Here is a 16,073-nt window from a genome sequence, read left to right as displayed (position 1 = left end):
CCATCCATCTTCCATAGTGACACAGGTGTGTAAGGGCTCTGATCTATCCAAATAGCTCATGAAATAAAATCATGCCTGTTCCTCTACCTTCATCCACCCGTCCATCCATCCATCTCCGTGCCCTCCCTTACTCTCTCTCTCTCTCTCTCTCTCTCTCTCTCTCTCTCTCTCTCGTTCTCTTTTGCACACAGTGGGAGGGAAGTGAGTGTAAGTGGGACTGGTCCGTTTGGGCTCTGTGTAGAAATGCCCTCATCTCCTGGTGTTGGGTTGCAGGGGTTCAACACAATGAGGAAACACTGAAGCTCATACACACAGAAGAAGGATCTGTCACACCTGCACACTCTTTAGAGGTAAGAAGACTCATTATTTACAGATCAGCACTCCACTGTCTAGGTCAATTGCGTCAATATCTGCGTGTATTCCTCATAGCAGTAAAAATGTTTTCATTGAACTAGTGTTTATTTAGTCTGCAATTTTGGCCAAAACTCCAGTGATGGTTTAATTCATGTGGGATTTGTATTCTAACAGAATTCCAGTTCTGAGTCACTCGGCTTATTTTCTACACGTAGAATTCTCAGCACTTGGGCTCGATGTCTTCGTAGACTAAACAATTATTAGTCTGAATAAAGTCTCTAATCTGTGGTGCGTTAAAGCCACCTTTGTGTCTCTGTCTGTGACTGTGTTTAAAGTGTTGTGTTTATTATGGGGCGGAACACCTGAAACAGTGTCAGGGCTGGGTGCTGGGTGTGTTCGGGTGCGCCTCTGTGTCCGGAACGAACCGCATGCTTTCAGCTTTGCCTTTTCCAAAACAGATTCTTATTTCAGGACACTGTAATCGTGTAATCACAGAGCGGCTGATTCTGTGAGCGTCGGTGTGGAGAGAATCACCAGAGCTCATGCTTTACGGACTGACAACGATAACGTTACTTTAATTAAAAAAAAAAAAGAAAAAAAGAAAGACAGAACCGTTCTGTTTTTCCGGGGTGAATACATCCTTGAAAGAAAGAGAGAATGAGGTAGAGAGAAATGAAAATAAGGAAAAAATGGAAATGAACGAGGTGGAACAAGAACAAGAGAAAATTGAAAACCTAAACCGAGGGCACACGGGAGGATGAGGGAAAGAGAATGAGAGAGAAAAAAAAAATGAAAGTAAGGGAATGAGAGAAGAAGACTGAAAGGAACGAGGTAGCGCGAGACGAATGGAAAACCTTACTTCCTGTTTAAGAGAATAAAATAAGGAAAATGGATGGAATGAACGAGAAAGAGAGAACAAAGGGGAATGAGGGAGGAAAAACTTGAAAGGATGAATGGAATAAAAAATGGGTAAGAGAAGAGGGGGGAAAGAGGAAGGAACGAGGGAACAACGGGAAATGAGGTATAATGAGAAATAACAAGGAAGAGAAAGAGAAAACGAGGAAAGGTGGGAGTATGAGAGAAAGAAATCATGCAGAAAGAGAAAGAGAACCGTAGAAAGTAGAAAAGGAGTGTCTATGGATGAGGGGGAAACCAGGAGAATGATGGAACTAGGGGAAGAAGGGAGAATGAGAGAAAAAGAGAACAAAGTAGGAAGGAAATCTGAAAATGAGACAGAATGAAGGACATGAGAGGAGGGACAGAATGAGAGAACGAGCGAAGAAGGGAGACTGTACAGAATCACTGCCATCGGTTTCTTTCTCATCTTTTGCAGCCTTGCGCTTCCCATCTTTCTCCTCCAGCAGCCATGACGACGGTCGTCGTGACGATGCTGCTGCTGTCAGCATCCCTCCTCCTGTCCTCCGCTCTTCCTTTCCAGCAGCGAGGATTCTGGGATTTTGGCGAAGATATCGATGTCAGAGATCTGATGACGATGATGATGAAGGACCAGGAGGAAGGCTCGGGGTTTGAGGATGTCGCTCTGCCGGAGATGCCAACGTGTCCGTTCGGGTGCGTGTGTCACCTGAAGGTGGTGCAGTGCTCTGATCTGGGTTAGTATTACTGCACTCATCGACGTCCCCTAACAACTCTGAAGTGTGCATCCTACAGTATGTAACTTGGTAATTTGTCACTCCGGTAAAATTCATGACTTCCTTCTCACTCACTCTCAAAGGCATTTCAGAGCAGTGCCTTCTGGGTAAGTAGGCGTGCTCATAAAGTTTACAGTGATGTCAGTGTGATCCCTCTTGATCCTACTTGATCTTAAGAAATTTAGTCAATCTGAAGCAGGAAAAAGAGTACAAGGGGACGAGGGGACGGTGTTGGAACATCTTTACCTGAGCTTTTCAGTCCCTCCAGGATTTAGCGATATTGCGATTCCAGAAATGAATTTCCACAGATCTGGGCCAAGACGCGTCATGTGACGTCTTCACAACGTGCATTCAGCCAAAGTCCTTGATTCACGTGCGTCGAACAAACATCACTGCGAAAGTGCCTGCAAAACAGTTCAGTGCGACTGCAATTTCGCCAATTCGAGTAGTTTTCCACATAAAAAAGTACGTAAATTGCATCGCACATTTTTTAAAAAAAAGCTGCAGCAAAATCAAGAGTTTTGTGGCCGCAACGATCACAAAAAAAAAAAACCTCTGTGAAATCCTGTACGGACTGGCTAATAACTGAACTGCCCTCACACACGGTCAACCGGACTGAACTGAAGGGAAGTGAATGAGGGAAAGTATCCAAATAGCATTTAAATAGACTTCACATAAAAATGGCCAAGGACATCAAATCAGAGGAAGTGGATGAGATGATATACGAAATTGGAACGCGGCCCGTAACTTCACCCGAGCTGATAAAGTAATGGAACGGCTGTTTAGATATCCAAAGGGATTTGTCAGAAGAAATAAAGAGGATGTGGATGAGAGGAAGAGTTAATCCAGTCTCGGAACATGGCTCAAAACCAGTCGTGGAACACGGCCTCCATTCCGATTCGGAGCCCGTCCCAATCCCGCGAGGCAAGAATACACCCCGGGCCATGCGAACATGCGTTCACACACCGTTCACCCCAATGGCTGATTTAGCACAGCTAATCCACCTATCGGCACACTTTTGGGAGGTAGGAGGAACATGGAGAAACCCATGCAGGAGCGCATACAAAAGTCCACACATGCTCATGATCAAACCAGGCATCCTGGAGGTGAGAGGAAGCAACGGTACCCGTTGTTTAGAAGTGTGCAAAGGTGAGTGGACAATTAGTGACAGAAGAATTGGATCATTTAAGTGAGAAAATAAAGGTTTCAGGTTGTCTTTAAGATGGCTGACCGGACCTGACCGAGGAGTGTGCCTAAATGGAAGTGTTTAAATCGTCAATATATTCTTTATTTTCCCGTAATGTCCCACTTTTCCTCCATCGTTTCCTCGTGTACAGTTTCTGACAGCTGTGAATCGAAACAGCACGAAGATAAGCGTCCAAAAATGAGGACAGGAAATTAAAATGCTTGTGGGAATGTGAACTCTGGCTAACCACATGAAACACCATGTAGGGAGAGAGGACTTACTTTACTCTCTGGATGACAGACATTAACATAACCCCTGTGTGTGTGTGTGTGTGTGTGTGTGTGTGTGTGTGTGTGTGTGTGTGAGAGAGAGAGAGACACCTGTGCACATGGTATTTTATTGCAGACGTTTCTGTTTATGGTGTTATTACATGGCAGCGAATGTGCCATAAACACCGACGCCCGTCTCGCCATCACCCATGAAGTCCAAAAGTAGCCCTTTGAAAATAATTCACTGGTTACCATGGTAACATCAGGACCACATGACAGGTCCTGATTCACAGATGTGTACAGTATGTGTGGAAAGAATGCCAGTCTCTCTTTCACTCTCGTTCCATCCGTCTGTCTGTCTGTCTGTCTGTCTGTCTACCTCTGCTTCCATTCCTGTCTCTCTCCCTCCATGTTTCTGTCTCTCATTATATATTCGTTTCTTTCTGTCGCTTTCTCTGTCTCTCCGTCTCTTTTTCTGCCTTCTCCATCTGCCATCGTGCTGTGCTACGTGGAGCTGCGATAGTCCGGCTCCATCGTAATTATATGGAGACACACACACATGTGCGCGCAAACACACACACACATACACGTACACATACAAACACACACAGGCCAAGCACTCCACAATTTACCCAACGTTTCCCAAATTACTGCTTTCTGAAAACTTTACAAGTGAAAATAAAGCAGTTAGAAGGATGTTTTCGAGACCCAGTCTACCCGGCCCGCTTTATTAGAGTTTATTTACAGACTGCAGGTCAGCACAATCCCTAGACGATTCTACTTGTGCGCAATTACGGTTAAATAGTTCGTAGCTTTCCAAGTATTTTATCTTACCTTTGCTACGTTTTCATTCAGTTATATTCTTAGAAACGAAGAAATATTTCTCCCCCCACCCCCCCACCGTTTTCAGTGGTCTTGGCTTCAGAGTCTTTTCTCCGATGCATCACTTTAAAGCTGCAGGATGTAAGAGCTTGGAATAATGGATTCTCTGGTGGAAAAGTTCTATTCTGTAATGAAAAACAAAACAAAACCCCACCTCTCGGTCGCTCCGTTCGGGCCTCACGGCTTCAGAGATGGCTCCGACTTCCATGGCTTCCATGTCAGTTGGTGCCATCAATATCTCTAGCTAGCTATCTAAAATACACCGTGGAGAACAACGCTATCACGTACATTCTCTGTTCTCTGTATATTTTATGAGCTAATCTGTATATTTTGGGGGGTTTTTTGCATGTTTTCATATATATTCATCAGCCTGTGAAAAAAAAACAACAACATTAGGCACAAGCCAGATAGTGTTAGCCTACTAACTAAAACACAGGCCAATAAAAATAGCAGCTCAAGCAGACACCCTGGGTGACTGACTGACAATATCACCTGAGATTGTGCTATTTTAATACTGTATTATTTAGTTATACATCTAAATAAACCATAAATCTGTATAAAACAAACAATCCAACAAATGAATAAATAAAGCTTTATACAATCGACCAGCACTGGGACACGTCACAATGCTGTAGTAAGTTCAAACGTGAGTAAGTCAGTATTAATGAGTGATTTTTGTGTCTGTTTTGCATTGCAGGTTTGATTTATGTGCCGTCCAACATCCCATCTGATACGCTGCTGTTGGACCTGCAGTGCAACGGCATCGAGGAGATCCGTGAGGGAGATTTTAAAGGCCTCAGTAACCTCTATGTAAGACTAAAATTACCTAAAGTCCAAAATAAGTCCTGAAATTACCAACAGGCTTCAGTGTTTTTAGTAGCACGTTTTAGCTTGTAATTACACTTCAAAACGACTAGCGAGCTGAAACAGAATTAGTAAAACTTGTCAAATTAGCTGACAGGAGGTGTTAAACAGATTTTTGAGATTTTGCAGTAGATATGTTATATATTTTCTTCTGTTCATTTCTTTTCGTTAATTATTTCAGTCAAATAAATATTGACTTGGGTGATTCATGTAATTATAAGACTAAGTCTATCTAGACTAGTAAAAAGAATCACACCAAGACTGACTAATGAGTCCAAAACCAAGATTGTAAGGACTAAGACACAGGCCAAGACGCAGAATCTGAGTACTGAGACCCAGACCATGACCCAGAGTTTGAATACTGAGACACTTCCCAAGATCCAGAGCCTGAGTACTGAGACACAGTCCAAGACACAGAATCTGAGTACTGAGACCCTGACCCAAATTGTGAATACTGAGACACTGCCCAAGATACAGAGTCTGAGAACTGATTGAGACACTGCCCAAGATCCAGAGCCTGAGAACTGATTGAGACACTGCCCAAGATCCAGAGCCTGAGAACTGATTGAGACACTGCCCAAGATACAGAGTCTGAGAACTGATTGAGACACTGCCCAAGATACAGAGTCTGAGAACTGATTGAGACACTGCCCAAGATACAGAGTCTGAGAACTGATTGAGACACTGCCCAAGATACAGAGTCTGAGAACTGATTGAGACACTGCCCAAGATCCAGAGCCTGAGTACTGAGACACAGTCCAAGACACAGAATCTGAATACTGAGACCCAGACCCAGATTGTGAATACTGAGACACTGCCCAAGATAGAGAGTCTGAGTACCGAGACCCTGAACAAGACGCAGAGTTTGATTACCGAGACCCAGACCATGACCCAGAGTCTGAATACTGTGTCCCAGACCTAGATTGAGTAGCAAGACCCAAATTCAGACCAAGATTCTGTGTAATAAAACTCACACTCAATCTATGACAAAGACTAACAAGACCCAGAAGTAGACCAGATATGAGACCCAAACAAATGCCTAACCCTGTGCAGTTATACCAATACAGTATTCTGAAAAACGAAATCAAGACTCTGAACAAGACTTAGTAAAGAGACATAGAACCAAATGCTACAGAGCAAGATCTAGAACATGACTCTGAATAATGTGTCCTAGGCAGAGCCTCAAGACCCAATTTCCAGTCACACCAGCTCCAAATTCGGAGTAACACCTATACACCTATACCAGGTGATACTCTGGTAATAAGATCCAGACCAAGACTGAGTAAGATGTTGAAGGTCATGACATAGCAAAACCTCGAACAAGACTCTCAAACTAGAGTTAACACCAGTAACAAGACCAGTAACAAGACCCAGACCATGACTCATTAATAGTTGCCTAAACATTTTGTAAACCCATTCCTTAAAAATTGTGTGTGTGTGTGTGTGTGTGTGTATACCAGGCGCTAATTTTGAGGAGTAATCTGATCTCTCGAGTTCACCCTCGTGCCTTCCTGCCTCTGAAGCGCTTGCAGAAGCTCTACATTTCCCACAACCTGCTCCCCTCCATCCCTCGCAACCTGCCTGCATCTCTTGTTGAGCTGCGTATCCATGACAACCTCATCCGCAAAGTAGCTGCAGGGACCTTCAGTGCCCTAGGGAACATGCATGTGATCGGTGAGATATATATATATATATATACCCCTTTAGATATACAGTACGTATCTCTAGATGAGTGAGCTCTGTGGGCCGCTGCTCCCCAGGTGGCCATTGGTGGTATTGCAAACATTGTCTAAACCATAAAAACACACATAAACCAGTCCCTCCGGGATTTTGCGATCGCAGAAATGAATGCAAAATCAAGCAAACTCGAAAAGCTTGCAGGTTTTTCAAAATTACCACAGAATTGTGCCAAGACACGTCATGTGACGCCATCACGACGCGCATTCACCCAAAGCCCTCTTCGATTCACGTGCATCGAACACGTGTACAGCTAAAAGGTCTCATTTATCAACAAACATCACTGTGAAAAATCACGCAAAACTATTTTGTGCCATTGCAATTTCGCCAATCCGAGTAGTTTTCCAAAAGAAAAAAAAAAAAAAAAAAAAGCCGCAGCACAATCAAGCGTTTTTGGCCGCAACGAAACTCGGCGAAATCCTGTACGGACTGATATACTGTACATTAACACCCTAAAAAGGGTGATCCAGTAACGCTACCGCGTTGAAAGTCTTGTCCTGTAAGGTACGTAACAGAACGTAAGGTAATTTCAGGTATTTTATACAGTCATAAATATATTCCAGATACAATAGTAAATCTTTTAAATACTGCCAAGTCAACGTACTTAACTGAACATTATAACCAGTCTAATCTAACAAGCTAATTTGCTTACCAAATATTTGCAGAGAAAATTTTGCTAGCCAACAATTAGCTAAAATACGTAGCGTTGGACACCACATGATAGGCTAGACCAGGGGGTCCCAAACTTTTCCAGGGCAAGGCCCCCCAAATGGCATTAACATTTGACCGAGGCCGCCCTTTGGCAAGATGTCTTTAAAACACATAAAAAATACAGACTTCTGAATATATCCCGTTTTTTTAAAAAAAAAAATGAATTATTACATCTTTACATTACATTACATTAGGAATTGATTGTGTGTGTGTGTGTGGTTGTCTGAGAGTGAGAATTTATTTTTCACACCAAATCGTTGAGGCCCCCCGGGCGCCCCCTGGTGGCCCCCACTTTGAAAACCACAGGGCTAGACTCTCTTTACATGGATAACTGTTCAAGATATGTCTCACAGTGATGTCTCAGCAGTTTTCTTGTATTGTGGGCAGAAATGGGTCGTAATCCCATCCACAACAGCGGATTTGAGCCTGGAGCATTCAAGGGTCTCAAACTGAACTACCTACGAATCTCCGAGGCAAAACTCACCGGCGTACCAAAAGGTAACATGGGTCACACAAAGGGTGTCGACAAATCCACTAACAAATACCGTTCTATATTTCTATGTACTGTGCTAATATAACGTGCTAGTCATTAACTCATATCAACTGAATGGTCTGTCTCTTGATTATTAAATAATCAACACGTGTTCGTTTTTGGACTTTAAGGCTGAAAGTGCTGTCGACGTTATAAAGTCAGCACATTTAGAATCATGTCCTGCATCCAAATGAACTTACTCGAACTAGTAATTATGTTTTCCTTGGACTGAAACAAACTATTGTGTTGGTATGTGTTGGTCAGATTTGCCAGCAAGTCTCCATGAGCTCCATTTGGACCATAATGAGATTCAGGCCATCGAGCTGGAGGACCTCAGCCGATACAAGCAGCTGCAGAGGTCAGACTGATTCACGCCATGACACGTGGTGCAATATTAAAGATACATTTTCTCTCTGCTCTATATATTCGAAATGCGGTACACATTGTATATGAACGTGGAACATCTGTAATCGTACAACAACTTCGCAAGTTCAACGACTGTGCAAGCAAAGCACGTCTGATATGAAATACTCCATATTTACAGACACATTGATTATATACGTTCATTACTGAGTAATATTTGACTGGTGATATTTAACACTATAAAATTAAATAATTTGGCATAACTCCTACTTAGAATTCACAACTAAAATAACTGTGTACAACATAAATGTTGCTAGCAGATGTTAAACTACCAAAAATATCCCTGCTACAGAGCACATACACTATAATGCCAAAATTATGTGCACCCCGGACCTTCACACCCATGTGTGCTTGTTGAACGTCCCGTTCCAGATTGATTCTCCCTATACTTTTATAATGCGCTCCACTCTCTCTTCTGGGAAGGCTTTGCACTAGATTTTGGGGCGTGGCCGTGGGGATGTGTGTTCGTTCAGCTACAAGAGCGTTAGTGAGGTTGAGGTCAGGCGCTGATGTTGGGACGTCGAGGAGACTCCAGTTCCAGTTCATCCCAAAGGTGATGAGTCAGTGGGGTTGAGGTCAGGACTCTGTTCAGGAAACTCGAGATCTTCTACCTTCTTCCGACCTTCACACACCACGTCTTCATGGAGCTGGCTTTGTGCACAGGGGCGTCGTCATACTGAGGAGATTGTACGCTACAGCGTACAGAGACGTTCTACACAATCGTGTGCTTCCAACTTTGTGGTAACAGTTTTGGAAAGAACCACATATGGGTGTGATGCTCAGGGGCGCACGTACGTCATATAGGCCATATAGTGTACACCTTCATCACAATACGCTACTTAACTACACTTACATAGATTTTTTATTTTTTTTTTTAAAAGAAAAAAATGATGCATTATAGCTAGCATAACAATATACAATGATTAGCATACTTACCTCACCTCACATTTTACAAGAGCGTTTAAAACCAAACACCACAACCTGCAAAACTAAACACACACCTTCTCCCACTGCATTCTCCCTTTCACCAAAGAAAGAGAACTAAAATGGGGTTATCTTCTCTTTTTACCGTTAAGGGATCGACCCATCGTAAACAGGTAGGAGGTGTAAAAAATTTCAAACGATTACAGATATTGAAATAGATCATATGAATTAAAATAATACATTCTGCTGCCACGGAAAATAAAGAATTATCACATAATTTAATGACAGCCCGGCGCCCGCCCCCCTCCTCTTTCCAGCCTCAGTGGTACGTTCCACAGAGTAAAATGGAAAGTTAAAAATAAGATGCTTAACGTGGCAGATCATACAATAATTCCTCCCTACACTTGCCAACGTCGATCCATATCAAATGGAAACATGATGCCATCTTGTGTTTAAACACCACACAGCAGGTTCAATGTTTAAAATATCGTTTCCTCTCTCTACAGCTGTGTTTATAAGGTTCGTTACTTTGCACCGTCTTTCTTTTTTTGTCTGCGATTAGGCTGGGTCTCGGGTCGAATCATATCCGGCATATTGAACACGGTGCGCTCTCTTACCTGCCCAGCCTGAGAGAGCTCCACCTGGACCACAACCGCCTCTCCAGCATCCCCAGTGGCCTGCCCAACATCAAATACCTGCAGGTATGTACCGTCCTGTATGTGTGTTACCATTAACCAGGAGGTGTTCACTAGCTGAGCTAGATTTTCTTCTTAATGTTAAGAAAACTGTGAAGTAAATAAAAGTCTGATATAAAATAATGACTCAGTAACTCCATTTCTTTTGTGCAAAAAGAATAGACCCCCCCCCCCCTCCCACCCTTTTGCATTAATCCAAACTTTACGCTTTATAATTTTTGGCCAGAATGTATCACAGCCCCACATACTGTATAGTCTATATCTAACTACTTGGAGATTCAGTCAGCTTTTAATAGAGAAAAATCTATCTTGCGTACGTCTGACCCAGATAGCTGAGAAACTGGGCCAAAATAAGGTTGTACTTCATTATGGCGGGGGCAAGTGAAAGTGGCGCAGTGGTAAGCAGCCACATTTAAAGTTTCTAACAGCTTTTGCAATCTGGGTCCAAAAATGGCCCAAGTGCAACAAATGCATGTGTGGCATTTCAGTTTGAAGCCCATAGTGGCCAAGCTGTAAACATTTGGTTTTACGAGTCCTGGCTAAATTCTAGCACCCAGATTTGGAGGTGGGCCGGACAAAGTGCTAGGTGTGAGCCATTACTGGGCCGTTACTTATCCTTATCGTATCGCCTCGCTGTTGTAGTGGCTTATGCGGCATTCATTATGGGCAGTAGTGGCTCAGTGGCTAAAACCTCGGGGTACTGATCAGAAGGTTGTGAACTCGAGGTCTGGCGTCTCCAAGCTGCCACTGTTGGTCTTTGGTCCAGGAGTGGTGTATTATGGATGACCCTGGTCTCTGACCCCAGCTTCATAACAAACTGGGGTATATGACGAAAAGAATTTCACTGTAGTTGTCTTCCTTTTCTTGTACATTTAAATACGGGAAACTCCCAGACGAATGGCTCGGTCTTGTAGTGTTCACAACCTCCTGATGGTTTCGAATATATTAGTTGTGACGCAGTGTTAATGTTCCGCGATACAGCCTGTGAAAGTTGCAGTATTATATTGTTTCCATGCACAAGCTTGGAATTCTTAATAAAAAAAAATTCATGAACATTCCACCAACAGAACACACTATGTCCAAGTTATCTATAGACGTTATCGATAGGTCATTTATTAAGGTGTGGATTAACCTTGTTAAATTCAAGTGACCAGTCAAACAGGCGGCTGTGGATCAGGTGGTAGAGCGGGTCGTCCACTAATCGTAGGGTTGGCGGTTCGATTCCCGGCCCACGTGACTCCACATGCCGAAGTGTCCTTGGGCAAGACACCGAACCCCGAGTTGCTCCCGATCTCAAGCTAACACCTTACATAGTAGCTCTGCTACCATTGGTGTGTGAGTGTGTGTGTGTGTGTGAACGCGTGAATCAGAACCAGTGTAAAGCGCTTTGTAGATCGGCTAAGGTTAAAAAAAAAAGAAGCACTATATAAGTGCAGACCAGACCATTTAACCACAAGAACTCGTTAATAAATATACTTTTAAAAATAATATTGGGTTGTGATTTCCACCATTGTAATAAATCGTAAGAAAACCAACAGACCCCCTGGCTATACTTCACGGACCCCTGCAGGTCCCCGGACCCCATTTTGAGAACCACCGTTCTAGGTTATTTACCTAATGATAGACTTCCATATTTTCCAGCTGCCTGTCAACGATGTTATTACGACTTTAACTACTTTGACTTGTTCATTTTGAAAGTATGAAGCCCCTCTGAATGGATTCGATTCGATATTAAATATTTCAAGTGGGGAATTTCAGTTGATCAGGTCTTTCTCTCTCTCTCTCTCTCTCTCTCTCTGTGTCTACCCATCTTTCTCGCTCTCCTGCAGGTGGTCTATCTTCACTCCAATAACATCACCTCAGTGAAGGTGAATGATTTCTGCCCGACGGGGTTTGGGGTGAAGAAGGTCTTCTATAACGGCATCAGTCTGTTCGGGAACCCCATTGAATATTGGGAAATTCAACCTGCCACCTTCCGCTGCGTCACTGACAGCATGGCCGTGCAGCTCGGCAACCATAAGAAATAGATACCCAGTGCTCACACGCACACACACACACACACACACACACACACACACACAATAAAAACAGCACACAGTTAAAAACACAGACTAAAAGACTCTTTTAGTGTCACCTTCTTACCACATGTTTTATAACATCATTATAACACTTTATTTGGGTCATTGTTGTATGTTTCTGATTAACGCTTTAATTTCCATGTTAGTTCGGTCCGTTGTCCTACATCCTGCATGTCGCCTGTCCATCCTGATCGAGAGGAAGCTGTTATTGTCTGTCTGTGTCAGTCTTAGCGTGCCTTCACCGCAGCTTCACTATACTTTACGCACTAATTTAGACCCCAGAGCGCTTTAATAATGTCAATAAATCACACAGATTTTGTACAAATAAACCGTGACTGATTTGATCTGATTTAATCACATCTCACATAAAAGACCACGGCAATTAAAACCGTATATTATATCTCCTGCAGCGCATTTAAAACATTTACATATATTAATTACCAAACAGATGAACTGACTGCAATTCGTTACCAATAAACAAATTTTCCAAATTACGGTGTCTTGAATAAGTAGGTTCTTTTTCACCCCCTTGAACTTTTCCACATTTTACAGTGTTGTGACCTAGAACCGAACTTACTCGGGATTACGTGTCAATTTTTTTTTTTTAACCTTTCGAATGAAGAATGATGTAAATGTAAATGAATTGCACATCATTAGCATATTTTGCAGGTTTATAGCAGAGTTTATAGCCCTGATTTAGAGAGTTTATTGATCTCTTTTGACCCCTAAAGCAATAACAGAGAAGCTCTTTGTTTTTTTTTTTGTTTTTTTTTTGATCTTTCAATTCATTTACAGTCCACAGGACCATTTTACTTTAGAACCCAAATTCCGTTCGGGCAGGGGTAGAACCGACCTGTTTGTTCGACGCTCCTGATTTAGATCAACGTTGTGTACTTGATCACAATAACGAGTGTTTATATACCCAGTCGTGTGTGTGTATATATTCTGATGTCCTGGCAGTAAAAGAAAAGAAATATTTTATTTCGAAATACGTATCAGCTGTAGAGAACGGTGGGATAACCATTTGAATAAACGCAAAATTCTCCTCCCCTTACCTGATAGCTGAGTTCGTATCACACCTGTACTGTACAACTGTTTGTCACACCTACCTCACGCACTCAGATATGTAGCTGTGACTTCTCTAGTTCAACCTGCTCGCCAGGCTTGTGTCAGGGTTCTACATTTCATTCTCGTGATTGAGGGGGAAAAAAACAAAAAAACAACAACAGCGATGGAATACAAAGAGCAGGTGAGGGGTTTTTATTTCTTTTTATTTGATTTTTTTAAAACAAAATACATTCAGAGACGTGCTTATGTGAGATTATATTAAATTGAATAATTTCATCAGAAAACAATAAAAATGTTCATGGTTTAGATCAGGTGTGTTAAACTCGTGTCCTGGAGGGTTACTGCAAAGTCTGTAGCTCAGGTGTGTTAATAACTGCTACACGGTGGTCTGACCCTTCAGGGTTGGGGTCTCACTGTCGTACAAACACTTGTCACTCTATAGTCATCCTCAAGGCTGGTGTTCCTCTGTTTTGTAGAGGAACATCATTTAACATCGCAAAAATGATCTTATTCTTATATTTTCACTCATTTCCAGCAGATTTTAGCAAATTTATGCGCCAACAGAATGCGATATTTTTTTCAAAGCTAGCCGACCGAAATATACCTGGCCAGGTTTAACTGCATCTATCCTCTGATGAAATAGAACACGCCGGACAAAGTAATTACAGTTATAAAACTGTATAATTCACATGTTCAAATTAATTGTAAAAAAAACAAACAAACAAAAAAACAAACAGAAGCCCTCTGCGGTCTCAGTTTTTTGTTCAGTAGTAAGTCCTTCGGAAAGTCCTCTCTGTGTTATGTAAATGCAGTTTAGTGCATGTGGTCAAACTCGTTCCCAAACCTGCATGTGCTGTTCAGGCTGCTGAAGTAGAAGCCTCCGCCCAATTCGGAGACCTGATTGAATTCGCATACCCGATTGGCTACTCACACTGGGGCGTGTACGACGGAGACGGATACGTCGTTCACTTTGCAGTCGCAGGTAGGAAAACCTACAGCAGTGTTTGGGGCTGAGGGATTCCCACATTTAACACACCTGCCCAGGTGTTCCTGATGACCTGGTTTAGGTGTGTTAGGAATGTTTAGTGTTCTTTATTACCTGGTTCAGGTGTGTTAGGAATGTTTAATGTACTTTATTACCTGGTTCAGGTGTGTTAGGAATGTTTAATGTACTTTATTACCTGGTTCAGGTGTGTTAGGAATGTTTAGTGTTCTTTATTACCTGGTTCAGGAGTGTTCAGTGTTCCTGGTTGGTTCAGTGGTGTATAGTGTTCACTATTACTCATGAGTTGGTTCAGGTGTGTTTGTAGTGTTTATTGTTCCTAATGATCTTGTTCATGGGTGTCCAGTGTTCCTAATTACCTGGGTCAGGTGTGTTATGAGTATTCAGTGGTCCTGATTACCTGGGTCGGGTGTGTTATGAGTATTCAGTGGTCCTGATTACCTGGGTCGGGTGTGTTTGGAATGTATGGTGTTCCTGATAAACTGATTCAGATGTGTTAGAAATGTCTAATGACCCTGATTACCTGGGTAATTTCCTAGATGAGACGCACCTGATGAGCACGGTCCGTGGGTACCTGCAGACCATGTTCCCTGTGTGCGGTGATCTCCTGCTCGGAGAGACACGGATCCGCCGCCAACGTGTTGCAGAAGTCAACGTCCCCAAAGGAGCGCGCGTGCTGGTGGGCAACAGCCGGCACGCACTCACACCCTCAGAGCCAGAGGATATGAAGCGACGGCGTGACTCCCTGCTGGACAAACAACTTCCTTACAAACTGTTCACTCAGAACTGCGAACACTTCGCCACATTTGTACGCTACGGAAAAGCAGTGTGTAACCAGGTGAGTTCAGATAACGCTGTGAATTCATCAGATCACGTCCTCGTCACATCATGTGATCTGTCCATCTGTCTTTGTGTTTGAGAATACGTGAAACAAAATGAGAAGCAGCTCATAGTAAACAGGTCTTGCTTTTAGATTCGGGAATTTCTGACTCTAAATCACTCTGTTCCTGTTTGTTTGATCCAGATTCCAGGAAAAACCAAAAACAAAGAATGTGAGGAGGCGACCAAAGTGTTTGCAGACATTGTGTGGAGAGAGACTTCATGACCTGTGACAGACATGGAAAACTCCTAACCTGAACAATACACATACCGTTAACACATATGTCTTATTTGTATTTATGGATTTGTGGAGTGTTTCCTGCTCTAACACACCTACTGCACCTCCTCGGATGATTAACACACCTGAGCGAGGCTTATCAGAGCAGGTAAAGCATTAAACCTGGCAGACTATAGTTAGAAGGGAGGAGCGGTGAAATTATATATTGCTAAGCCTAAATATGTATTGTTCGGGTTTCTCTAATGTTTCATTTTATTTGTATGTGTGTGGGTATATCACAATGATTTGAAAACATGAATTCACTAACTGGTCAATGTGTCATTTTAATAACAACAACGATAATGATATTGCTTTTAGTGAGTAATTATAACAGATTAAAATACAGAAACTAAAGTACAAAGATCACCCTGCTGTTTCCCTCCTCTTCTTCTTCTTCTTCTTCTTCTTCTTCTGGTTAGCATGTCAGAAACATGTACGAGTGAAGGGAAAAAAATTAATAAAGAAATTTATCCTAATAACGGTCCTTGCACATATTCTTCATCATGAATCTGGCTTTTTAGTGTTAAGTTTCTTTTCTTTCA

The 16,073-nt window shown here is 42.5% G+C and overlaps 1 protein-coding gene across 2 annotated transcripts; it reads left to right on the top strand.

The window, feature by feature from the left end:
• Positions 1 to 202: 202 nt before the first annotated feature.
• On the top strand, positions 203 to 15,000 carry bgna (biglycan a). 2 transcript variants are annotated; one of them, XM_053625988.1, is made up of 9 exons: positions 203 to 350; positions 1,716 to 1,964; positions 5,038 to 5,150; positions 6,665 to 6,878; positions 8,040 to 8,150; positions 8,449 to 8,542; positions 10,094 to 10,232; positions 12,056 to 13,553; positions 14,915 to 15,000. In XM_053625988.1, the coding sequence occupies exons 2-8, from the start codon at positions 1,721 to 1,723 to the stop codon at positions 12,251 to 12,253; spliced, it is 1,113 nt and encodes a 370-aa protein (XP_053481963.1). In that variant the 5' UTR covers positions 203 to 350; positions 1,716 to 1,720; the 3' UTR covers positions 12,254 to 13,553; positions 14,915 to 15,000. The 2 variants fall into 2 exon arrangements, with proteins under 2 accessions (XP_053481963.1, XP_053481962.1); XM_053625987.1 differs by having other exon boundaries at positions 1,688 to 1,964.
• The last annotated feature ends 1,073 nt before the right edge of the window (positions 15,001 to 16,073 follow it).

The sequence above is a fragment of the Ictalurus furcatus genome, chromosome 5, assembly GCF_023375685.1.
Source record: "Ictalurus furcatus strain D&B chromosome 5, Billie_1.0, whole genome shotgun sequence".
Taxonomy (NCBI): domain Eukaryota; kingdom Metazoa; phylum Chordata; class Actinopteri; order Siluriformes; family Ictaluridae; genus Ictalurus; species Ictalurus furcatus.
This window is presented reverse-complemented; position numbering and strand designations above follow the sequence as displayed.